This window comes from Cololabis saira, chromosome 1, assembly GCF_033807715.1.
Source record: "Cololabis saira isolate AMF1-May2022 chromosome 1, fColSai1.1, whole genome shotgun sequence".
NCBI classification, from domain to species: Eukaryota; Metazoa; Chordata; class Actinopteri; order Beloniformes; family Belonidae; genus Cololabis; species Cololabis saira.
This window is the reverse complement of record NC_084587.1, coordinates 50020673-50047137: the sequence shown is the minus strand read 5'-3', so window position 1 is coordinate 50047137 and position 26465 is coordinate 50020673. Positions and strand designations below refer to the sequence as shown.

At 41.7% G+C, this 26465-nt stretch overlaps 1 protein-coding gene across 1 annotated transcript in view; it reads right to left on the bottom strand.

The window, feature by feature from the left end:
* vegfc (vascular endothelial growth factor c) overlaps positions 1-26465 on the bottom strand; it is a 127824-nt gene that overhangs the window by 60247 nt on the left and 41112 nt on the right. The window contains exon 2 of the mRNA XM_061733135.1: positions 409-646. Within this exon, the coding sequence (XP_061589119.1) occupies positions 409-646 (238 nt within the window). The remainder of the gene's footprint in view (positions 1-408; positions 647-26465) is intronic.

The following is a 26465-nucleotide window of genomic DNA, read 5'->3' as shown; positions in this document are numbered from 1 at the left end:
CTTAACTGTATTTGCATTGCATTTTTGAATAATGCCCCTGGCCTAATTGGTTTGCTGATGTGCTTGAGCTTTTTCTTTTGAATTTCATTTATGAAAGACACTTCACCAATAAAAATGTGAATTTCAAATCTTCTCTTCTTAGTGTATTCAATTGATTAGTCATGCACTGCAATTTTGCAGTGTCCTAAAATTCCAATTCTTTATTTGGGGACCTTTAGCAGATATGAGATTAAAATGCGATTCATTAGATTAATTAATAATAATTCCTGTCATTAATTAGATTCATTTTTTTAAATCTGACAGCAATAGTTTTAAGTCTTTGTCTGTGTGAATAGGAGACAGGAGGACCGGAGAAAACTTTTCCTAGTGGGAGTGCTGTTAGGATGAAACAAGACAATGCAAACATACTTTTCAGGACATCCAGGTTGAGGTAGGCAGCAGCGTAGTGGGGCTCGTCTGTGTCTGCCTGGGGCCTCAGGCGGTGAGGCTGTGGCCTCTGGGGGAGTTTGGACGCCGAGGCTGCAGCAGCCAGTTTGGATCTGCACTTCAGAACAGGCCAGTATGAAGGATAGATAAGATTCATCAGTTCATCCACACTGGTGGCTGAACGCAACATCTGCTCCATGTCTGGCCTCGATGGAGCGTCCTGGAAAAACACAACAACAGACTTTTTCAATCACAATACTGTTGCCCAGGATGATTAAATTATTTCCTGAAAATAGCAATGAAAGAAGGATTTTATGGATACTTTCAAATAAGATGTAAAAAGACTGATCATAACTTCTATTCAATGCAGCTCAGTTTTGATCAATTCTGGGCTTTCTCCACCTATGATGACTTTTAAAAATATTAATAATGTACAGGACTGTCTCAGAAAGTTTGAATATTGTGATAAAGTCCTTTATTTTCTGTAATGCAAAAATGTCATACATTCTGGATTCATTAAAAATCAACTGAAATATTGCGAGCCTTTTATTATTTTAATATTGCTGATCATGGCTTACAGCTTAAGAAAACTCAAATATCCTATCTCAAAAAATTTGAATATTCTGGGAATCTTAATCTTAAACTGTAAACCATAATCAGCAATATTAAAATAATAAAAGGCTTGCAATATTTCAGTTGATTTGTAATGAATCCAGAATGTATGACATTTTTGTTTTTTTAATTGCATTACAGAAAATAAAGAACCTTATCACAATATTCAAATTTTCTGAGACAGTCCTGTATATTTATGATATTTATTAGCTGTAAATATCAATGCAATTTTTACGTTGCAATATTTAAAAATAAAAATAAAATAATAATAATAATTAAAGCTGCAAGCAGCGATGAACGGGCCCTCGCACTCATGGCCACCGCCCCCCATAAGCATATCAGAAATGACACCACCCACGACTTCCTATGTCAAACCATTCAAAAGTTATAGCAGAAAATATGGACAACCAATCAGAAGAAGGGGCGGGGCTAATTCAGGCCAATGCGGCTCAAGGACTCAATACCGAGTCCGATGACACCACCCACGACTCTTTATGTCAAACCATTCAAAAGTTATGACAGAGAAAAGTCTTATCGTGGGGCTTGAGGCACGAAGTTTTCTAGGGGGCGCTGTTGAGCCATTTTGCCACGCCCATTAATGCAAACCATGAAATATCAAATTTATCGCCAGTCCTGGCTTGCATGCAAAATTTCAATACAGACCTAATGTGTGGCACATATGTGTTTGTGTTAAAGAAATGACTTGGTCTCATGTTAAAATGCACCTCTATCGGATTTAAGTGATGAATGACACTTGAGTGGTGTTTGGGAGGCCACATGAGCATCTCCCATCATACAGCTGTTTAACACAGAGTTAAACTGGGGTTTAACAAGGCTAAACTCAGCTAAGATAGCCACAGTTGATTTATGGTAATATTGTTTGGGCAAATACATACCCTCCCAGTCTTCATCAACTTTATTTAATGCAAAAACGATTTGTAAGACCGGCAACTTTTTCTAACTCTACGGAACCCTCTACTCCTCAAAACTCTTTCAGTATATGACATAAATATTCATCAGATATGTGTGTTTTTATACAAACATATGTTTTTGCCTTTTTCTTTACCACTATCGTTTAGTAATTTTTTCAAATATAATTTCTCAAATACATTCATATAATACTAGTCAGGTCAATCATCTTCATCTTCCTTTTTATAAAACTAAACACGGCCAGTATTCCCTCAGATATCGTGGTGTACAGATATGGAACTCAAAATCTCACATTATCAAAAGCTCTGTTTCTCTAGAGATTTTTAAAAGAAATGTATCATCTCATTTAATTCACATTTAAAAATGGCACAAGTTTTCTTTGTGGATTTTTTTTTGTTGATTTTTTGTGTGTGTTGATGATCTGTAACTACTGTATGTAGTCGAACCTTCTTAGCGCAAGCCAGGCCTGGCGAAAATTTTCATATTCAATAGTTTGCATTAATGGGCGTGTCCTAATGGCTCAACAGCGCCCCCTAGAAAACTTCGTGCCTCAAGCCCCACAATACGGTTTGACGTACATGCACAAAAATCGGTACACACCTGTATCATGTCGCAACTTAAAGAAAAGTCTCTTGGCGCCATGGCCGAAACCGAACAGGAAGTCGGCCATCTTGAATTAATCGTGTAATTTTGGCGCAATTTATGCCATTCCTTCGGCAGTTAATACGGCCCGAACCGTAACGTGCACCCAGGTGTGTTATACATCAAAATGTGCGTCTCCATCCTGCGACAACGCGCATTACATTTCTCTTTTAAAAGCATTACCGTGGCGACGCTAGACGCCAAAAAGCGTGCCCCCCCCCTTCATCTGATTGGTCCATATTTGATAGTTCCCTAAAAGTCACCAAATTTTGCATGCAAGCCAGGCTTGGTGATAAATTAGATATTTCATGGTTTGCATTAATGGGCGTGGCCTAACGGCTCAACAGCACCCCCTAGAATACTTTTCTCTGCCATAACTTTTGAACGGGTTGTGATAAAGACATGTGGGTGGTGTCATCGGACTCGGTATTGAGTCCTTGACCTGAATTAGCCCCGCCCCTTCTTCTGATTGGTTGTCCCTATTTTCTGTCATAACTTTTGAATGGTTTGACATAAAGACTTGTGGGTGGTGTCATCGGACTTAGTTTTGAGTCCTTGAACTTAATTGGTGCAAATTGCACGCGCGCGAGGGCCCATTCATCGCTGCTTGCAGCTTTAATTTGTAATTACTGTTTTACTTCCTAAATTGAGGGGTGGTCCGCTGCATAAGCCTGTTGGCTTTTTGACCTCTCCTGTCACATTTGTTTTACTATTTTGATTGTAAGTGTTACTTTTACTGTGTGAAAACTAATAAAATAAATAAAATAAAATAAAATAAAATAAACAATGCATTTATAATTCACCATCGTCTAATCAGTTACTCCAGTTATGCTCCATGTACTGTCTGCCTAACATTTCAATATTCTTACAGTTTTTAGATGTATGGAGAGAAAAAAAGTGAAGGCTGTATGTATTAAGCTTATCAGCAACAAGCCACAGACTTCCTCACTCAAACTAATGACCCCGCACCCCCAGTACTGTTCTGCATTAGCTCTCCGTCTGCTGCTTACTGCTGCCAGCTCCTGTAAGGTGCAGGCAGAATCTGGATAGGTGTGGACTTCGAGATTGTCAAAGAAAGACTTAACATTCTCCTTGTTAGAGGCACTTGCTCTGGCAAAGCTAGTTGCTTCTGGTTTTCTGAGTGAGAGTGAAGGGTGCCGCTTTAAGAAGCCTGTATACCATTTAGCGCTGGCTTTTTCTTTTTCAGACCAAGCTTGAGGAAATTTCAGGCCCTGCGCCTGCAAATGCACTGCAAATTCATATGCCAGCTTTCTCACCTCAGATGGGGACAAACCAAAATAGATGTCATATATATTTCTCAAGCTGTAGTTCCATTTCTGTGGTAAAAACCTGCCGTGGTGATTTGTATCCAACCACTGTAGTTGGGATGGCTGTCTGACTCTGTATTTCAGCTGGGGTGAATGTCTTGCAGTACCGAGCCAAGGTACGGTAGTTGACATTAAAATCCTTTGCTGTACTCCTGATTGACTTTTTAGCTAGGGTCAGCTGTCTGACTGCCCTCACATGTGTGACCAGTAGCAGAGCCAGAGGGGGGCAAGGGAGCGGTCTCCACGGGGCCCACAAGTTCATAGGGCCCAATGATAGGGCCCCGTTTTGTGTGATATGTTCATCGATAATCGTAAATTGTAGGCTATAATAACGATAAAATGCGCATTGTGCTGCCAGTGTAGGGTAATTCTTACTTTAAGTTTAAGTTTCAAAGTTTATTCAGACGGGACAATGCATATTACACACTACATTAAGCACTTTTTAATTCTGGGTTTAGCAGAAATGCTAGTTTCCACACGCAGTCCCTACAAACAACCAGACACACTCACACTCACACCTACGGGCAATTTAGAATGATCAATTTACCTAGCATGCATGTTTTTGGACTGTGGGAGGAAACCTACGCAAGCACGGGGAGAACATGCAAACTCCACACAGAAATGTCCTGCTGGGCCTGGGAGTTGAACCGGGAACCTTCTTGCTGTGAGGCAACAGTGCTAACCACTAAGCCACCGTGCTGTACAACTGAACGCATCAGGGCTGTGAACCAATTTAGTTTGGTGTCTGATGACTGACATGACTTCATGAACTAGTTTTACTATTTTTCTAATAGCTGCCAATATGCTGAGTTACTCCTGTTATTAAGAAATATCAAAACTTTGACCAAATGTAAAATCATTTGACAAAAGTTATTAAAATTTGGCAAAAAAAAAAAAAAAAAAAAATTAAAGCTGCAGGCAACGACGCACGTGCAACTTCCACTAATAAAGGTCAATGACTCAAAACAAATTCCGATGACACCACCCACGACTCTCTATCAGTACGTGCACATGCAGCGATTCAAGGTGGTTGGAGATCTGATCAGATAATGACATGCAGAAAATTGGATCAACTTGTCTGATTACACATGCTGTTCTGAGATCAGACTGAATCAGATTGAATAAACCACTGTAACCAGAGCATGGCTGACTCCGTGACGCTAGGTGGCGCTGTACCCGAGGTAACCACGGTAACCATTTCAACAAAGAGCCACTTCCGGTTGACCTCCGCTTAACAACAAAGGAAAAAGTGCATTCTAAGGGCCAATCCCAATTCTCCTTCACTCGCACTTCTTTTCTTCCCTAACCCCTAAAAAAGAAGGGGGAGATTTTAGGGCACTTGAGATCTAGGGCACTTGGCCCAGGTGTCTGTCCCATTTCTCCTACTCCCCCTCGTTTTCATCCCTACCCTGATCAGGAAGCAGAGAGCCAAAAGCTGTTTTAATTTCAGCTGTAGCGCTGTTAATATGGCACTTTATTAAGTTTTAATATTTTTTCAGGTATAAAGGTAACCTTAAGATCCGCAACCGGGGCTCAGTTTATCCAAATAACGCCTGTTAAGAAATTTGACCCGATGTTTTCGGAGATGAGAAGAGCCGCCGCCCCCGGGGAGCAACCTCAGCTCACAGCCCGAGAAGAGACGTATCCGCCGGGTCAAGCTGCTGCGTCAGCCCCGGGAGAGAAACTCTCTCTGGGACGCTGCTCTGTTGAGAATCACGCCGGCTGAAATAAATCATTTAGGAAGATGTTGGTTTAATAGATGAAATCTAACAGTTGTAGCTACGCCTGTTAATAAATTTGCTCCGAAATTTAGAGATTTATGTCTGCCGGCTCCATTTACCTCGGAAATCGGAAGTGGGAACTGGGAATGGCAGCCATCTTGGAATGGTAACTCGGGGGTGGTGAAGACTCTCCCACTTTCCCAGTGGGAAACCCCACTTTGAGGGGCGTTCTAGTTGAAAATTCCGACTGGGGACTGGGAAATCCCCACCTCCGAGGATAAATGGAACGCGGCATTAGGTCCGCGTTAAATAGACGCAGCCTACGGCGTAGGGTACGGCGTATTTTGTTTTTTTTTATGCCACAGTTTGCAGATTGATTGTTGATGCGTGGGCTAACGTGTCTGCTGGGATTATTTTGCGAGCTTTTGCAAAAGCGTGCATTTCCGAGGCACCGCACGGCACGGAACGTGACTCTGACAGCGAGGAATTCGGACTGGCACAGCTGATTTAGCGGAGCTCTTTAATGCAGAAACAGGGGATGAGACTTAATGGGTTTGATTAATGTAAAAACTGAAATAAAGTAGCCTACAATCAAACAAAGTTTTGCTCCCGCTGTATTTTTAAATACGCACACTCCTGTGCTTGTGTGTGTGTTCTTGTGTGTGTGCCGTTTCAGTCGGTGCGCTGTGTGTGTTTTAAATACAGAAATATGACACATAAGACTGAGGCTATGCATTTTCACATGGCGCCCGTATGGTCGCGAAAATACAGTATTTATATATGAAATGTCAGAATAGGAAATATTTTGACGACACCCCAGGGAGCTACTACTGAGTAGCGTTACGTCGTCTCCTTTCACTTCCGGGGGAAAACCCCACCCGGGGGAAATTCTCGAGCATGCGCAGACTGTAATATCCATGTCTCCGTACACATGGCATTAACAAGGCGGTTGCGACTGGCTTATCTAGGTGCTGCAAGCGGGTTGATGAATCCAGTCTGATCAGATTACTTGACTGACTTAAGGTGTTCACATGCAGTTTAAAAGTCAGTACGATGTGTGCAAATGATCTCCAACCAGTTTGAATCGCTGCATGTGCACGTACTGTATGCCAAACCATTCAAAAGTTATGGCAGAAAATAGGAACTATCAAATATCAACCAATCAGAAGAAGGGGCGGGGCTAATTCATGCCAATGAAAGTCAAGTACTCAAAACCGAGTTGGATGACATCACCCACGAGTCTTTATGTCAAACCATTCAAAGGTTATGGCAGAAAGTAGGAACTATCAAATACGGACCAATGAGATGAAGGGGGGGCGTGCTTTTTGGCGGTAACGCTTTTGACTGAGAAAAGTAATGCGCGTGGTCGCAGGATGGAGACGCAAATTTTGATGTATAACACACCTGGGTGCACGTTACGGTTGGGTCCGCATTAATGGCCGAAGAAATGGCATTTATTGCGCCAAAATGACTGATGATTAATTCAAAATGGCCGACTTCCTGTTTGGTTTCGGCCATGGCGCCAAGAGACTTTTCTTTGCTGACATGATACAGGTGTGTAGCGATTTTTGTGCATGTACGTCAAACCGTATTGTGGGGGATTTGAGGCACGAAGTTTTCTAGGGGGCGCTGTTGAGCCATTAGGCCACGCCCATTAATACAAACTATTAAATATCAAATTTTTCGCCAGGCCTGGCTTGGGGCACGTTTAGGGGGGCAAAAAGGGCCCTCATTTCGTCGGAAAAATAAACAAAATAAAAAAATTCCTACAGATACAATAGGGCCTTCGCACTGTCAGTGCTCGTTAATTATCACCTCCCCCCAACATTGGCAACATGTGGTAGGAACCTTGAGTGAATCTCTCCTTATGTTTCAACATATATGATGCTAATATTCTAACACACAACACCTTATCACACTTATCCTTCAGACTGCAGCCATGTAAAAAACTAAGAAAACCTTCTTAGAAGTCTAAGGTTTTCTTTATCAGGACATAAAAACGAGGATCTGTTCTGCACCAGGTCTTGAAATTAGGCACATACAAAGAAAATCAATGCATTCAATAAAAAGTATGCAAAATAGAAGCACCAGCTGCTGCTAAATGTCACCAGGACTAAGAAGATGGTGGTCAATTTAATGTCATGGACAAGGATTGAAGGTTTTGTACAGTATACTTGGGAGTACATGTGAACAACAGACCGGACTGGAGGAGCAAAGCTGACGCTGTATGAAAGAAGGAGATGAGCACGCTGTTCTCTGCTGTTCTCCCATTATGCTGCAGGGACACATGAGCTCGTTCTCCAGCAGTCTCACTAAGTTCTGCTGTTAGAAATAAAAAAAGGTCACAGGAAATCCTTCCTTCCAGTCACCATTCCTCTGTACAAGCTCACTTTTGAGTCACAGGTGATTAAGCCACTGCACACAATATGTGGACATTCTTTTACTTTTGTCACCAAGCACTCCCCCCTCATATGCTGTGTATAACTACTGTTTTTACATGTCATTACTACCTTCTGAACGTTTTCTATTATTTATACCTACTCCTATTCTTGTTGTATATCTTTGCTGTAATTACATCGTACAACTGATTTGGCTTTTCACATTGTTGTTATTTCTCCTGGAACGGAACAAATTCCCTGGCACGATGAAAGAGCCAGAAATCGGTCATGCAAAAGGATAATGTTCCCAAGCACACAAGCAACTAATGGCTGAAAACAGAAACCGGTTGTTGCCACGTCTGAGTAAAAGTCCACGCAAGATTTCAGCCTGATCGAAATGTTGTGCTGGGTGGGGGTGGGGGTTTGGACTCGACAGAGCTGTGCAGAAATAAATCCCAGTAAATCTCAGGGAACTGATCACAGAATACAAATGACTAACAAGAGTCTGCTCCATGAGAATCAGTAGAATGTGTCCCAAAACATCCCAGCAGCTGATCAGCAGTTGCTGGGATGTACATGCACGCACCCTTAAATACACTATGCACAGTCCATACATAATGCCTTGTAAACACACACATATACACACTTTCAGAAAGCTGTAAGGATGTTTTCATTTATCAGTCAATCGCTTTCACTGTACTTTCAAACTGAATCACACCGAACCTAACACGTGGTAAAAACATGATGTTTATACAGCTCAGTCTGGTCTTGTTGACCGCTCAAAGCACTTCAGAATCAGAATCAGAAATAAGTTTATTGCCAAGTCATTTTACACACACAAGGAATTTGTTGTGGTGATTGGTGCAATACAAAAGAACAAATAATTAAAAGAGAAAATGTACAACCTGTTGGTTTTTAAAATGCCGGATTAATGAGTCTGTACAGAGGTGACCTAGGATGTGCGTTAATGTGACTCATAAGGTCAGGATTGGAGTCTTTATGTTAATGTAATGTAGAGTTGGATGGGGGGCAGTCCGTGGTGGACGTGGGAGAGGGGGGGCCTTGTTGATGAGGCCAGCTGCAGTCGGGAAGAAACTGTTTTTGTGGCGTGAGGTTTTGGTCCTGATGGACCGCAGCCTCCTGCCAGAGGGAAGAGTCTGGAACAGTTTGTGTCCGGGGTGGGAGGGGTCTGCCACCATCTTTCCTGCACGCTTCAGGGTCCTGGAGGCTGCAGGTCCTGGAGAGATGGAAGATTGCAGCCAATCACCTTCTCTGCAGAGCAGATGATACGCTGCAGCTGCTCCTGTCGTTTACAGTGGCAGCAGCGTACCAGACGGTGATGGAGGAGGTGAGGATGGACTCAATGATGGAGGAGGTGAGGATGGAGGAGGTGATGGAGGAGGTGAGGATGGACTCAATGATGGAGGAGGTGAGGATGGAGGAGGTGATGGAGGAGGTGAGGATGGACTCAATAATGGAGGAGGTGAGGATGGAGGAGGTGATGGAGGAGGTGAGGATGGACTCAATGATGGCCGTGTAGAACTGCACCATCATTGTCTTTAGCAGGTTGAATTTCTTCAGCTGCTTAGGAAGTACATCCTCTGCTGAGCTTTTTTGGTGAGGGAGGTGATGTTCAGCTCCCACTTGAGGTCCTGGGATATGATGGTCCCCAGAAAGCGGTAAGACTCCACAGTGTCTGCTGGAGAGTCACACAGGGTGAGGGGGGCAGGTGGGGCTGCGTTCCTCCTGTAGTCCACAATCATCTCCACTGTCTTTAGAGCAGGGGTGTCGGAATCCAGTCCTCGAGGGCCGCAATCCTGCATGTTTTAGATGTCTCCTTGCATCAACACACCTGATTCAAATTAATGGTCGTCACCAGCTTGTCATCGAGGTCTGGACAGCTCTGTTGGAGTCACAGCTACTTTTATCACGGTGTGCTGAAGCAGGGAAACATCTGAAACATGCAGAAACGCGTCCCTCGAGGACTGGAGTCCAACACCCCTGCTTTAGAGCGTTGAGCTCTAGGTTGTTCCGACCACACCAGGTCACCAGCTGGTCGACCTCCCACCTGTAGACGGACTCATCACCATCAGAGATGAGTCCAATGAGGGTGGTGTCGTCCGCAAACGTCAGGAGCTTGACAGACTGATGACTGGAGGTGCAGCTGTTTGTGTACAGGGAGAAGAGTAGAGGAGAGAGAAGGCAGCCTTGAGGGGATCCAGTGGTGATGGTCATGGGGTCAGAAACATGTTTCCCCAGCTTCACCTGCTGCTTTCTGTCAGACAGGAAGTCAGTGATCCACCTGCAGGTGGAGTCAGGCACGTTCAGCTGGGAGAGCTTGTCCTGGAGCAGAGATGGGATGATGGTATTGAAAGCAGAGCTGAAGTCCACGAACAGGATCCTGGCGTAGGTTCCTGTGGAGTCTAGGTGCTGGAGGATGAAGTGCAGGGCCATGTTTACAGCATCGTCTACAGACCTGTTGGCTCTGTAGGCGAACTGCAGGGGATCCAGTAGTGGGTAGGTGATGTTCTTGAAGTGTGGCAGCACAAGGCGCTCAAAAGACTTCATGACCACAGAGGTCAGGGCGATGGGTCTGTAGTCGTTAAGTCCTGTGGTCCTTGATTTTTTGGGGACAGGTATGATGGTGGAGGTTTTGAAGCAGGCAGGCAAATGGCATGTCTCCAGTGAGCAGAGACCCACGTTCACTCATCCAGTGACGAGACAGAAACCCTCCTTAGGGCATGGAAGCTTTTATGAAGTGGTGAGATCCTAATCCAAATTCCCTCTCTGACGGAACCGGGACATTAGTAATAAATATACTCAGTAATAAATAGATGGCATTTCTGTGGGTGAAACAAAATCAAAGACATTATAACAATGGCAGAGAACCGTTACAGTGGTGTTCTTCATAAGCAACCGTCAACTTCGAACGGTCCTGCTCAGTGGTTCCGAGTCTCCCAGAGAGCGTTTCACCAGTCATGCCTGTTGGACCATCATTAGCGTTACTGTAGTTAGCCATTATCAGTGGGGATGACAGCAAGGATCCCCTGCCATCTCCTCTCCTGCTCACTCATCTACCATGATTCCTACCCCTGCTAAAGGCACCCGTTCATGCACGTACAAACCCACGTAAAGATATCACACCAGCTCATCAGTGACACTTTGATTCTTTGTTGTCGGGCTAAAACTTGCCTAGTAGTTGCTGTTTTCTCAAGACTGCTCTGCCAGAGCCTTGCGTTATGGTCACACGCGCATTAGCCCGTGTGGTTTCAGTATATTGTTCCTGTCAGGGTTTGACATTTCCCCCAGTTTGTGTTTTCAGTTCTGCTCCTCCTGTGTTCCATCTGCCCTGATTGTCTGCACCTGTGTCTCGTTATCCCCTGGGTATATCTGGTCTTGTCTTTTCCCTGCTCCCTGCTGGTCCGTAATGTTTGCTTCCTCCATGTGTCCTGTCAGGTTTTTGGTTTTTGCTCTTTGCTCTTTGCTCTCGTGTTTTTGTTAATCCTGCTCTGCAGTGTTTTTGGTTTTTGTTTTGTTAAATAAATCCTGCTTTTTTGCGCCTCCTGCTCTCCTGCGTTTGGGTCCTCAACAAACCAAACCCGTGACAGTTCCTCCAGCATCATTACCCATAGGTGCACTTGTTGGAACTTAACCACTACTGACACTGCACTAAGAATATTTAAAAACAGACAACAAACAGCAACCCATCTTTTACAATTTCATATTGATTTAGATGTACAGTTCCATGCACATCTAAATCAAGCTACTGGCAACAATCTAGCTGAGGATTTAACTGGAGTTTCAGAGGAATCCAAGTATACATGCTCGAGAAGACAATCGATTATTGAGTGAGGTGCATTCGACTCTGTAACACTAGGTGGCGCAACACGCACTTTCACCTTCTTCCAGTACAATTAGTAAACAAGCATAAAGGAGGACAACAACAATGGACGTTAATGATGCAGCAGTTCTGTAAATGTCTTACATACTAAGCCTGATTATGTTGCAGGTAAAGGCTGGATTATGGTTCTGCGTTAAATCGATGCCGAGTGTGCACCGCAGGTTGCGCCGCAATGAGCACCCCACGGCGCACGCCAGGCCGTGCCTGACGCACCTCCCAAAAATTGTAACTACGCTTCAAGAGGTCGCAGACCCAGTGCAGACCGAGAGGGCTGTGATTGGTTCACTTGTTAGCAACACATTTCCGGTTCCGGTTCGTGAAGCAGTTGTGTGTGATTTTTTTTTTTGTTTTGTTTTTTTGCACAATAGTTGTCCTTATCTCTTTGATTCACTGTGACCGGAAAAGTCGGATAAACCATTCAGGAAAAGAACGCACCCCCTAGCGCTCGCGGGGGGTACTGCACCGCGGCAAAATGGAGTGATGGAGAAGTCCGGAGGGTTCACGACGGCGTCACGGCAGTGGCGTGTGTTGTGTTGGTGTAGCGCAGAACCATAATCCAGGCTTAAGATGCATGCAAAGTCTCCCTCTTCTTCTTCTGTTACCTTTTTTTTGTGATGCCGTGACTGTTATTATTCCCGCTCCTGCAGCAGTCAGCAGCTCGATACATGCCGAAATAACTCAAATAAGGACTGCATTATCTGGCACTAAAAGCTTGATCTCAAGAGCTTCAGTTTGGCCCGGCTGAGGTGTATGAATGGATGTAAAAAATTCGATATTGGTCGGGTTGAGGAAAGAATGCAACTTTTTCTTAGTGCATGTAAATGTACTGAGTGTTGGGTTGATAAACGATCCACAAAGGTAAAATTCTGTTTAACACACTTTAACACCTTCAATAGCATAACAAATTCATAGAACGATTACATTGTTTATTGGTTCTCAGTTGCAGAGCTTACTTTTAGTAAATTGATCCGATGACAGGACAAGTATGTCAAATCTTGCTAATAGCTAGAGGCAGAAATAGCAGCAGGCATTAGAACAACTGGCAGTTCATCATTTTGGCTGTTCTTGTGTAACACACACACACACACACACACACACACACACACACACACACACACACACACACACACCAGTGGAACACTATAATGAAGTGTGAAAACAGGTGCTGAGTGAGGAAAAATTGATATGTCTGTCGGGGAAATGACTACAATTCAATGTCCCACACCACACATGCAGTCACATTAAGGGATGTTTCAGGATTCAAATGAGAAAAACCAGGGAGGAAAGAATTTTACGTGACCAATACTGCTACTGCTAAGATGTCATTTTCGGTTTCATGGTATCAGATAATCAGTTCTAATGGTTTGAAGAGTATTTTGATACAGTACAAAAGCTCCCTTTTCAAACACGTCTTCCCTGCTCTGATTACAACAGCGGAGTTGTTGGTTTGCAGAGGCATGTAACAGAGATCATGCTCAACTCCAATTGCATCTTTCTCAGGTGCGTCTGGGGTTTCTGGTGCCAGAAGCAACTGAGGCCAACAAAGATTTGGGAATTTCTCCACGTCTGAGCCTAATGTCGTATTTAACCGTAACAGCACTTTCAGAGCCCGTTCTCCAACGGAATGTCAGGGAAGGTGGGAATGTCTGAGCGGAGCTTTACGGATCTCAACTATTAAAGCCATCTCCTGATTGTGAGGTGTTCAAGGGAGGGTTTTAAACTAATAACCCATAATCGGGGATATAGAGGCATTCCTTGTCAGCTAGCACGGAAAGTCGTCATGGAACGCTGTTGCACAGCAGCTAAGGCTATCTCACTGCACATTCTTCATGGCTCCTTTTAACCCAAATGTAGACGTATCTATGATTAGGTTCAGCAAGCATTTGCCGTCCCCCGGGTCTTCTTTTACACACTTCTGATGCAGGATGTCCAATCAGGGACCTCATGCTTACAACTCTCCCTTCATTAGACAAGAATTGTAGGAGAACATTAGTCACCTGCACCTTAAACACCAGAAAAACTTAACAATTTGACAAATGTATGGCTAGTTTATGTGAATGTTATCTCACTTCCTGTCCTTCAAAGCAGTTATTTGTATACCATTGTACTTTATGTGATAATCATCACTTTTGCGTTCACACAATAAAGAACAATATGTTTGTAGCGAGCAAGGCCATGTCACGCATGAGCACACACTGGCCTTTTGTGTTGGAGGCTTTTTTAAACAGACAGCGAAGCAAACACTCCATTTCCTACGAGAAATGGTTCATGCTGCAAGAATGTGTTTATTTATATGTCTAAATGTATATTTTGTGTCTGTGCTTCTCGCTGCAGCTTGCGTTTCAACATGTACATGTCTGGCTCTTGGTGTGCTTCTTTTATGTGTTCCTGTCTCACAGTACTGGAGTTGTAAAAATAAATCAGGGGGGATGGTGGATTTTATCATATGGGGACAGATAATTTGTGCTGATTACAAATAATATAATATATTACAAATAATAGCACTGACCAAAACACTTGCAGAAATACTGCAGGAATGACAGTTAAATGCAGCCTTCTGTAAGCTTTAAATATCCACTGGGCTTACATCAAATACATCAAAACACAACAATAAAAAACAGTTTCTGAACTTATCAATATGACTCTGTCCTTCACAGGATAAGTAACATGGATCACTGCAAAAACTCTAAATCTTAACAAGAATATTTGTCTTATTTCTAGTTAAAATGTCTCATTTTAGTAAAAACATCTCATTACACTTAAAACAAGACTCATCACTGGAAAAAACAACAATTTTCACCTGTTTCAAGTAGATTTTCACTTGAAATAAGTAGAAAAATCTGATATCAACACAAGCCACAGACCCATCTATCATCTCCTCCAGGTTCTACATCTTTAGTGATGTTGTCTTCTTCGTTTAGACCAGGTGTCGGCAACCCGCGGCTCTAGGCTCTTTAGCGCCGCCCTAGTGGCTCCTGGAGCTTTTCAAAAATGTTTGACCTTTTTTTTCCTTTTTTTCTTTTCTTTTTTTCTTTTTTTTGTCTTTTTTTGTCTTTTTTTTCCTTTTTTTCTCTTTTTCTTTTTTTTTCTTTTTTTTCTTCTTTTTTTCTTTTTTCTTCTTTTTTTCTCTTTTTTTCTTCCCTTTTCCTTTCCTTTTTAATCTCGACATTTCGACTTTTTTCATGAAATTTTGACTATTTCCTCGACATTTTGACTTTTTTCTCGAAATTGTACTTCAACATTAATCTCGAGATTTCGACTTTTTTCTCGACATTCCAAATTTTTTCTCGAAGTGCATAATGAAAAAAAAAACTTCCCCCAGTTCTAACTAATATAGAAACATGCAGCATGTGTTGTCTTCATTCTAAGGCTGATACAAGACTTTTCCAGACATATTTGTTTTTTGTGTTTTTGGTCCAATATGGCTCTTTCAACATTTTGGGTTGCAGACCGCTGGTTTACACACACAATCAAATACGTCACAGCAGCTTCTCTCCAACCTCCTACTTCTGATCTGGGTATTGAAAAGAAACAAGGGCGAGTCGAGTGGAGTCGGGCTGAGTAGGTACTAGTGGAAAAACGCCACAAGTTTGACAATGTTGCCATTAGATCCAGACTGATCAAGGATGGCTTGTTTAGAAAGGTTCCAAGAGAAAGCTTCTTCAAGGGCCTCAAAACTTCTGAAACAATCTCCTTGGAACATGGAGATATACCTGTATGCCACGGAGGGCAATGTTTTGTGAAACCCCACAAATACAATTCATACAACATCAACACATAACGCCTCATGTCATTTACCAGCACAGCAGTAGCAGAGAGGCTGCTTGAAGCTGCTTTTCCACTCGAGCACCTGGTCATCACTGACAGCTAATGTTTAAACAAAATTACCGCATTAATGGAAATGATGTTTAATATCACTTCTTTTTAAAGACGAGATAAACACATACGGTTGGGTAAATGGCACTAGGAGAACCTGCAGAGCTGCCGGCGGATGTTTACAGCAGTTTCCTGCTTCACGTGTGTGTCGTTAACAAAATCATTGAGTCAACTGTCAACTGTCAATCCAAAGGGCACGCCTGGTATCAAAGTTTATATTTAAATAGATATATTCACCTGTGGTGGTTGAAAAAGAGTTAACCCTTTAAACCATTTGTTTAAAGCAAGCGTAATTGTCTGCCCATGTATTATTGCAATTTTAATGATATCTTTTGAAGGTAAACAGAACATTATAAAGCTTTATCTGTATGATAACTGCAATTAATCGTGAGTTAACTTTGAAAATCTTTTAATTAATCGTGATTGAAAGATTGAATGGATTGACAGGCCTAGTGTAGGCAGAAAACCAGGCTCAAATTGGACCACATGACAATAATCTCAAGCACAAATCGACAACAGAATGACTGAAAGTTAAATCATGACCACAGACCTCCTTAAACCGACGCAAAGTAAAGATCTCTGGGCCAAAATCCTCCTGCACTGCAAAAACTCAAAATCTTACCAGGAATATATGTCTTATTTCTAGTTAAAATGTCTCATTACAAAAAATCTCCTTACAAATAAGAGTCATTACCAGAAAAATTACTTATTTGACAATTTTCACCTGTTTCATGTAAATTTTCACTTGAAATAAGTAAAAAATCTGCCAGTGGGACAAGATTTATCTTCTCATTACAAGCAAAAAAATCTTGTTCCACTGGCAGATTTTTCTATTTATTTTAAATGAAAATCTACTTGAAACAGGTGAAAATTGTTGTTTTTTCCAGTGATGAGTCTTGTTTTAAGTGTAATGAGATTTTTTTTACTAAAAATGAGACATTTTAACTAGGAATAAGACAAATATTCTTGTTAAGATTTTGAGTTTTTGCAGTGCGACTCAACAATGTGAAAGACCAGTAACTTCTCAAAGAAAATTATTATTTCAAATTGCTATTCTTTTATACACTGCATTTTGGCTTAAAAGGTGTTAAATAATTAATTGTGTGGCTGTGGTTGTATTTAGCTCATTTTAAAACTGTGAGGGCAAGATACTTTTTTTTTTCTTTTTTTTCACCTGACTGTATCCTGCATCAGCATAGTGGCTTTGACCTGTTGAAATAAACACGTAAGATGATGATAAGAATCTGATTAAAGCCCAGCGACCTGAAACAACAGACTGCTGCCGACAAGCTGGTAAAGCCAGAAGAAAAGGAGCAGGCGTTCATAAAAATGTCAACGCAGAGGCACGGGATCAGACGCCAGACAGCTGTGAGACCGCTGCACACATGTCAGACGGCTCAGGTAATATCTGTGATTACCAGAGAAACCAGAGCCTGCGTTCTACAACGTAACGTCAGCAGCTGACAGACGTCCGCCCTCTCCGGGGGCTCCGTGTCCTATGTTTGCTTGAGCTTGTGATCAACGGCGGCTTCATCTCTCTGCAAGAATCTCGGAAAGATCCAACGTCCGTGTCCCAAGAGTCGTTTAGTCTCTGCCGTCGGGCCTTGTGGATGATAAGTTGCTGCCTCACAAATCCAAACTCAGTTGTCAAGACGTCACAAAGAGGTATTTCACAATATTGCTGAGCTTATTTTGAAGTTTTGAACATCGCTAAGGAGGGAAACGGTCCAGGGCAGTCGTTCTACCACACCACACTTTTAAAATGCCAACCTTAACAGGTGGACACTTCAGATACTGTTGATTAAAACTTAGGAAAACTTAACCGATAGAAGAAGTGCTACTGTCAGTGTAGTGCGACTATCAAAACCAAAATAGCCACTGAGAAGTGAATGCTGGGACCTTTCTGACGCGCTCAATCCAAGGACCGACCATAATTCCACTACTGCAGTTCAAATACCGTATTTTCTGGACTATAAGCCTCTACTTTTTTCACAGGTTTTCAACCATGCAGCTTATACAAAGGTTCTATTCTGTGGATCTTTCTTCCACCGCTCGGGGCGCTCTAACCGGAATTAGAATCAAAACTAAGACAAAATAAATGCAAAGAAGAATACGCTACTTCTTCTTTAGCAGATAGAAGTAGGTAGAAGCAGATTTCAAACAGATAAATAGATAAATAAATACCGGTTATTTTCTCTTGGTTCTGTCGCGTTTTAATCAGTAAAGTTGCTGCCGTGTTAAAAGACACTGTTAGGAAAGGATCTATTTAGGTACAAACATGTACATCATTTACAGTTCAAAATTGTTCTGTACATGTAGTAAATATCTAATCTTGATCTAATCTTGAGATTTGTACGGAAGAGTATTAGGGCCATGCAGGAGAAAAAATATTTGAGAGGGGAAAGATTTTTTTTTTACTGTGCACTTTGAGAAAAAAGTCCAAATGTCGAGAAAATAGTCGAGATTAATGTTGAAATACAATTTCAAGAATAAAGTCGAAACTTCGCCTTTTTTCTCAACATTTAAAATTTTTTCTCAACATTTTGACTTTTTTCTTGAAATTTCGATTTTTTTCTTGACATTGACTTTTTTCTCGAAATTGTACTTCAACATTAATCTCGACATTTTGACTTTTTTCTCACCATTACGACTTTTGCCTGCCTGGCCCTAATACTCTTTTTTGCATAACAAAAAGAATCATGTGGAAAGACATTAGCATGCTACATTTGCAGCCGAGTACCCAGTTCTAACTAATATAAATACATGCAGCATGTGTTGCCTTCATTCTAAGGCTTATACAAGACTTACTGATGGTAAAATTTTAGCTTTAACAGGTTCACAGGTGTTATTCATGAAGCTACCAACAAACACACACACACACACACACACACACACACACACACACACACACACACACACACACACACACACACACACACACACACACACACACACACACACAAACACACTACCCTTTGTAACAAGTGAGAAACATCCTTTCCTCTCCAGTTCTTATTGAGATAGTTTGACAGTGATTATAGGCCTCAGTAATTAGATTGTGTCACGTGACAGCTGGTCACATGTGATTGCTTATAAATGCCAAAGCTGAAAGGAGAAAGATCTTTAACTACAAGAGCCATTTCCTTCCTTGTCAAATTTCTTAAAAGGTGAAAAGTGAAATATTTTTTGTGCCTGGGTCTCATTTCCTTCATGACTGAAACTTTCAGCATAACAAGATGTGATGATAAAAGTCAGACTTCATCCACTAAATAACAGAGTCGCTCCGACACTGGTGTCAGACTTACAGTACATGCCGACACTGCTGAAAATAAGGCGGTCAGTATAATTGAGTTTTCACTTCTTTGCAGCATCTGATACCATGTTATATTCAGAACCAATCCATCCATACATCCATCCATTTTCCGCCACTTATCCGGAACCGGGTCGCGGGGGCAGCAGCCTCAGAGATGCCCAGACTTCCCTCACCCCAGACACTTCCTCCAGCTCTTCCGAGGGGAGTCCGAGGCGTTCCCAGGCCAGCCGAGAGACATAGGGCCAATCCCAATACACCCCCTACTTTCTACCACTAGCCCTCAAAATGAAGCCACAAGGGGTAGGGCCCTTCTAATCTTCACACAACTTGCTACGTCACTGCGTGGTTTACGTTCGGGTACGTAAGCGACTGCGTAGTTACGTTTGCACATACGTCACACCATATCAGGAAGCTGAGAGCTAAAAGCTGTTTTAATTTCCGCTGTAGCGCTGTTAATATGCCACTTTATTAAGTTTTAATATTTTTTCAGGCGTAAAAGTAACCGTTAAGATCCCCAACCTGGGCTCAGTTTATCCAAATAACGCCTGTTAAGAAATTTACTCCGATGTTTTCGGGGATGAGAAAAGCCGCCGGCGATTTATGGTTCCACGTTAAATCGACCTAGAGCCTACGGCGTACGGCGCACGTCGCCGCGTAACCTACGCCGTAGGCTCTGCGTTGGTGTAACGCGGAACCATAAATCAGCCTTTATTCTGGCAAGATCTGAAGATACAACGCAACAACGAGCAAGCGAGTGATTATGTACATTCACTGAGTGAATATTATGAAAGTAAAATATATATTTCCTCGCTAGAAATGTAATCAAAACACAAAATATTGATTTTATTAACTAAAAATGAGAAAATATCCGCCATGTTTTTTTGTTTGATTCAGTCTGCAAATGATGACGTAAAGCATTCTGGGAAATTTTTCTGGCCCTCGGTCAGCGAGTCAGCATCTGAAATCCCTCGCTGTGAAGGGCTAGATTCATACACACTAGCCCTCGTTATGTCCACTACCCATAGATGAAAAGAGGAATTGGGACACCACTACCCTCACGGGAACGCGCAAAATTTAGGGGTAGGGCTGAAAAGTAGGGCCAGGGAGGGGAATGGGACTGGGCCATAGTCTCTCCAGCGTGTCCTGGGTCTGGAACACCTCCCTAGGGAGGAGGGACATGCCTGGAACACCTCCCTAGGGAGGAGGGACATGCCTGGAACACCTCCCTAGGGAGGAACCAGGAGGATCCGGTACAGATGTCCAAGCCACCTCAGCTGACTCCTCTCAATGTGGAGGAGCAGCGGCTCGACTCCGAGCTCCTCCCGGGTGACCGAACTCCTCACCCTATCTCTAAGGGAGTGTCCAGCCACCCTGCGGAGGAAACTCATCTCGGCCGCTTGTATCCGCAATCTTGTCCTTTCGGTCACTACCCAAAGTACATGACCATAGGTGAGGGTAGGTGCGTAGATTGACCGGTAAATCGAGAGCTTCACCTTTCAACTCAGCTCCTTCTTCCCCACGACGGGGATAATTGCAATGCATCGATTTTTCTATATTTTTACCTACCCCAACATACACAGTATAAAAAAATAAATAAATGTTCAATTGCTAATATGTGTTGTTTCTTCAAACGTGAATTATCCAATCCACCAATATTTAGTGAAAGTTGTTTGGCATTGGCAAAGAAGATGGCAAATCTTTCATGGGCACGACCCACACACTCAGCTCTGCTGCTCATCCCACAAATGCATGTTCCTTACAAATTTGGCACCGTTTAAAAGAGAAATAAACAGGTATGAGATATATTACCAAGAAGCATCGTTACAAAAAAGAAATCCCAAACACAAATTTTCCTTATTTTTTGTGCCAAGTTTAGATTTAAATGCACAGTATACAGAATCACACCCCCTTAGGTCCACTTAGTTTGGACTACTGGGGGAATGTTTTGGGTCAAATGTGTTGAATATGTCATGAATAATTTAATGAGAATAATGTCTATATCAGATCCTCGTTTTTTTTCGCCTTGTTCTGAATCAAGCAACTCGTTCCCTACTTTCAGTTACACTTGTTTATTTTTAAATTCTTACCTACGCAACCAGTCATGTGGCCAACAAAAGCATCACTCTTCATCCCACTAGGACTAATCTGCAGCACCTGCTGCAGGATGCCTTGATCACAGCTGTAAAATCTACATCTTATCTTCCTTTATTATTTTATCCCTACTATCATATATTTTCATATATTAAATTTATTAAATTAAGCTGCTTTTGATTTGTTTTTTTGGAGAAACTGACAGCAGCCAGTAAACAGACATGCAGTCCCAGAGGAGGAGGCAAACCATCACAAGCTTTTGAAGGTCAACACCTTAAAGTCCAAGACTTGTCTATAAATTAAACCCAAATCCAACCAACCCATGTGTCAACCAATAGGGCCTGAAATTTATGGGCAAACTTACACACCACTTAACAATTTCCATCTTCAAGACTGCCTTCAGGCACGTATCCTGTTTCTCTGTCTGTCTGAAACACAAAACGTGAACATTCAGACAGACTTTGACATACCACTGAAAAGCTAATCACCCATTCAGACTTGTGTTCGTTCAGCAGGAAACATCAGAACCTTTAGCCTATTCTGGACTTTCATTTTGAAGCCAGCTGGCTGCTTCTGTCACATCCCATATCCAAAATGCTCAAAAGAGCTGCAGGACTTGCTGACAGGCTGTTGCCCCCCTATGGACTGTTTCAACAATTTCTAGGCAAGTTCATCTATACGAGGGATCAGCAACCTGCGGCTCTAGAGCCGCTTGTGGTTCTTTAGCGCCGCCCTAGTGGCTCCTGGAACTTTTTCAAAAATGTTTGACCTTTTTTTTTCCTTTTTTTTTCTCTTTTTTCTTTTTTTCTTCTTTTTTTCCTTTTTTTCTTCTTTTTTTCCTTTTTTTAATCTTTTTTTCTTCCTTTTTCCTTTCCTTTTTAATCTCGACATTTCAACTTCTCGAAATTTTGACTCTTTTCTCGACATTTCGACTTTTTTCTCGAAATTTTGACTTTTTTCTCGACATTTCAACTTTTTTCTCAAGATCGTACTTCAACATTAATCTCGACATTTCAACTTTTTTCTCAATATTTCAACTTTTTTCTCGATATTTCAACTTTTTTCTCAAGATTGTACTTCAACATTAATCTCGACATTTCGACTTTTTTCTTGAAATTTTGACTTTTTTCCTGAAATTTTGACTTTTTTCTCGACATTTCGACTTTTTTCTCTAAATTTTGACTTTTTTCTCTAAATTTTGATTTTTTTCTCGACATTTCGACTTTTTTCTCAAGATTGTACTTCAACATTAATCTCGACATTTCGACTTTTTTCTTGAAATTTTGACTTTTTTCTCGACATTTCGACTTTTTTCTCGAAATTTTGACTTTTTTCTCGACATTTCGACTTTTTTCTCAAGATCGTACTTCAACATTAATCTCGACATTTCGACTTTTTTCTTGAAATTTTGACTCTTTTCTCGACATTTCGACTTTTTTCTCGAAATTTTGACTTTTTTCTCGACATTTTGACTTTTTTCTCAAGATTGTACTTCAACATTAATCTCGACATTTCGACTTTTTTCTTGAAATTTTGACTTTTTTCTTGACATTTCGACTTTTTTCTCAACATTTTGACTTTTTTCTCGACATTTCGATTTTTCTCTCGAAATTTCGGCTTTTCATTCTAAGGCTTACACAAGACTTTTCATTTTTTGCGTCTCCACACATATTTGTTTTTTGTGTTTTTGATCCAATATGGCTCTTTCAACATTTTGGGTTGCCGACCCCTGGTCTATACAGTACGAATAACCCGCAAAGACATTTCGCCTTGGACACAAACTTCTAGCAGTTCCTTGAATTTTGTTGTCATTCCAGTTTCCTGCCTTCACTTTTTGTAAATTAGCGTCATTCCTGATTGAGTGCTCCGATGGATGGACGTGTAATGTCTTATGTGTCAGTCACAATGTGCTTAACACTTCTTTCTTTCAGATTCTGCATCTGTTCTATATATCATACTGATGGGGCTCTCGGGTCAAGAACTGTGCTTGCTTTAGCATTTTGGAGGACTTAAGAGAGGCCACATTTGAGCTATAACAGCAGATTCTGTTGTCTGTCAGTGAGGGGAACAGCAAAGCTCATCAAAACTACATCACTGACTACGTTTACATGCATCAATACCCCTTTTCTCACCGGAATATTAGCAATAACCCGGTTGCGCACGGCCATGTAAACACCAATAACCCCTTTGAATAACCGGAATTTGCTCATATTCTGGTTTTTAAAAACCCGAATATGACCCCTGGGTTACTCCTTTTAAAACCTGAATATTCGGTCATATAAACGCTTAACTGGATTTCCCCATCAAAAGGAACAGGAATTTGTTTTCTGCGCATGTTCTTTTCGCAAGGAATCCTGGTCTTTTGAGTCCAGGAAGTTCTTATAAACACGGAGAAACACAAGACCAGGAGGAGACTAATCACTTCATAAATGTAATGAAGGATATGAACATTTCTGCATTTGTAGACGGTAGAAAGTACCGGGATAGAAGATTTACAAGAAGGTGAGCGAAAAGTTGCGCGAAGTAGGATTTGTACGAACGCCAGACCAGATCAAGCTCCGCTGGAAGACGCTGAAAAAGGAGAACTACAGGGACAAGAAACAAAACGACTTCTACTGGACTGTTGATTATCCGCCGTGCTGCTGTTATTGTTGTTGTTTTGAATTTGGATACAGGAAGAAGAAGCGGAAATGACGGGAATTGCGTCATCAAGTTCTCCGTGCGTCGCTGGTTTGATCCAGATATCCTGAATGATTAATCACCATGTAAACAGGGATAACCCTGTTTGCTCACGCACGGAAACACATTATTCCCAATATTTCACTAACTGGAATATTGACCTTAACCTGAATTTTGACTGCATGTAAACGTAGTCAATATGTTTCTTACTCTCTCTCACAGAAGCCGTTTATATGTGAAAGATGTAATAATTAGTATTTGAGCCCATTCTTACTCCCAAATTTGCACCCATTGGCAGCCCAAATTAGTACTAAACCTCTTAGCAAACCTGTTTAATGTTTGCTAAATGGAGTTGTTAGGCTGTTATGCTCCTTTTGGCTCTTTAGAATCTCCCAGAACTGTCCGTAGGTTTGAATAGATCTTAACAATTAAACTCACTAGAGCCATACTTAAGCACTGGATCCTCCTGCACTCCAGCAATTCAACTCTCAGCTAAAGAAACAGCCATTTTTAGAAAAAAGAGCTGATACAACCAACACAACACCATCACTTTTTTTCAAGTATCATGAATAACAAATATTTCTGCCAAGTTGTCAACTTGAATATTTCAGAACAAACATTCCTGGCATAAACCTACAAATAAGTGACATCTTCCATTTCCACTTCAGTGTGGAGTAACAACAGCAAAGCCACAGTATTATTGTTCAGTCACAAATAAACCAAGAGAAGGAAACATGACCTCCAAGATGCAGATTCAACGGTTCAGCTTTAATGTCTACACCCATGGTAGTGACCAGCATGAAAAAGCATGTGAAGTCACTTACTACAAATTATCTTTGCCAAAACCGGTCACTGGCTTGGTGGTCTTAAGTAGACTCAACAGCTCTCTTTTTATTTTAGTTTACCCTCCCCCGTCTTTCTCTCTGTTCGAAATACGAAATGAAAACAAATTCATGTACCGTTTGATGGGGAAATCCCGTTTGGCGTTTACATGGCCCAATATTCAGGTTTTAAAAGGAGTAACCCAGGGCTCATATTCGGGTTTTTAAAAACCGGAATATGAGCAAATTCGGGTTATTCAAAGGGGTTATTGGTGTTTACATGGCCGTGCAAATTCGGGTTAATATTCGGGTGTTAAAAGCAATATCGACTGCATGGAAACGCAGTCATGGAGGATTTGGAGGAAAAAGCCATCAAACCTGACAGGTTGGCCACGCCCTCATAGTAACAACAGCTGATAAGGACGTGTCACTTCCCACCACTCTCTGAGGAAGGCGGGAGATCCGCCGGAAGTGTCAGACGGAAGGTAAGAAGTCGGAACTTTGTCTGAAAAAAAGAAACCATAAGATTGGTGCTACCTTGGAACTGTTTTTCTGGCACCAGTTCTTTGTCCGTGGAAACAGAAAGCCCGGTTCCAAACGCAGCACTGGCCCGGAAACAGCCCTGGAACCGGTTTGTTGGAAAAGGGGTAAGAGCTTCCAGAGTCTTTCATAAGAACAGCCATGCCTATGGGGGTCTAAAAATGCATTCATTCATTCAGGTTCATTGATACAAAACCTTGGCGTTAGTTCAGGCAGACAAACTCTGTAGTATGTGATCTTGTATTCACCTTTCATTTAGCTTTATTCCATTACCCCATCTGGTCCTTAGACATACAGGGAGTAAGAGGTGATTGTCTCTTAATGCATCACTTGCCAAGATAGCTGCTGCTCTTACAAAATCCCACCTCCTCCCTGGCCTTCAAATGTAGGCTCTGATCTATGGATGGAGGAGTTAAGTTCATCACCCCCAACACCGCTATGTAAGTTGAAGAAATGATGCATGAACGGAGCCTAGACGTCAAAACTCAAGCATGTTTTTCTCATTAATAATGCGTTCCAAGTTTTCATTGCATGAGTTGTCTGAATGAAATGGAATAAAGAAAAAGACTCTAGTCTAATAAGCCAAAATGTAACTGTTTGGGCAGAACTCCATATATAATGCCTGTGGGACACCAGGCAAACACCACATACCGAATACAGTGTCTCCTCAGAAGAAAAACAGTCAATCACAAGGTTGGCATAGATGACTGTGTCTATGTATAATGTTTAATTGTGTATTGGTGGCATTCTTGTGCAATCTGCAGTGAAAGAGTGTACGTCCGCAGAGGCTTTCCCCTTCACGACCAAGATGCACCCACTATTCAATTACTGTCTACCAAAATAGCACATGATGTAATGGGTTTGCCAGCAAACGTTTTACATTGACACAACTGAGTTTTTCCATCATCCATTAAGATTGATTTTCTTGGAACGTCCATAGACATGAATCTGTGATGCTGTGGAAGAGGAGGACAGGGTCCTTCCTCACCATGAAATATTTTCAAATGCAAAAAACCGTTTCCACAGGACAACAGAGGAGGTCTTGCATTACCAAAGTTGAAAGGTTTAAGCATCATTCTACTATATTTTTATTAAATGACATGCAGTTCCGTTTCAACTGTGACTCACAGTAAAAACTGACTCACACTCCAAAGACATACAAACTCTTTAATCTATTATTTCAATGAGTTTGTAATGAGTTTATTGT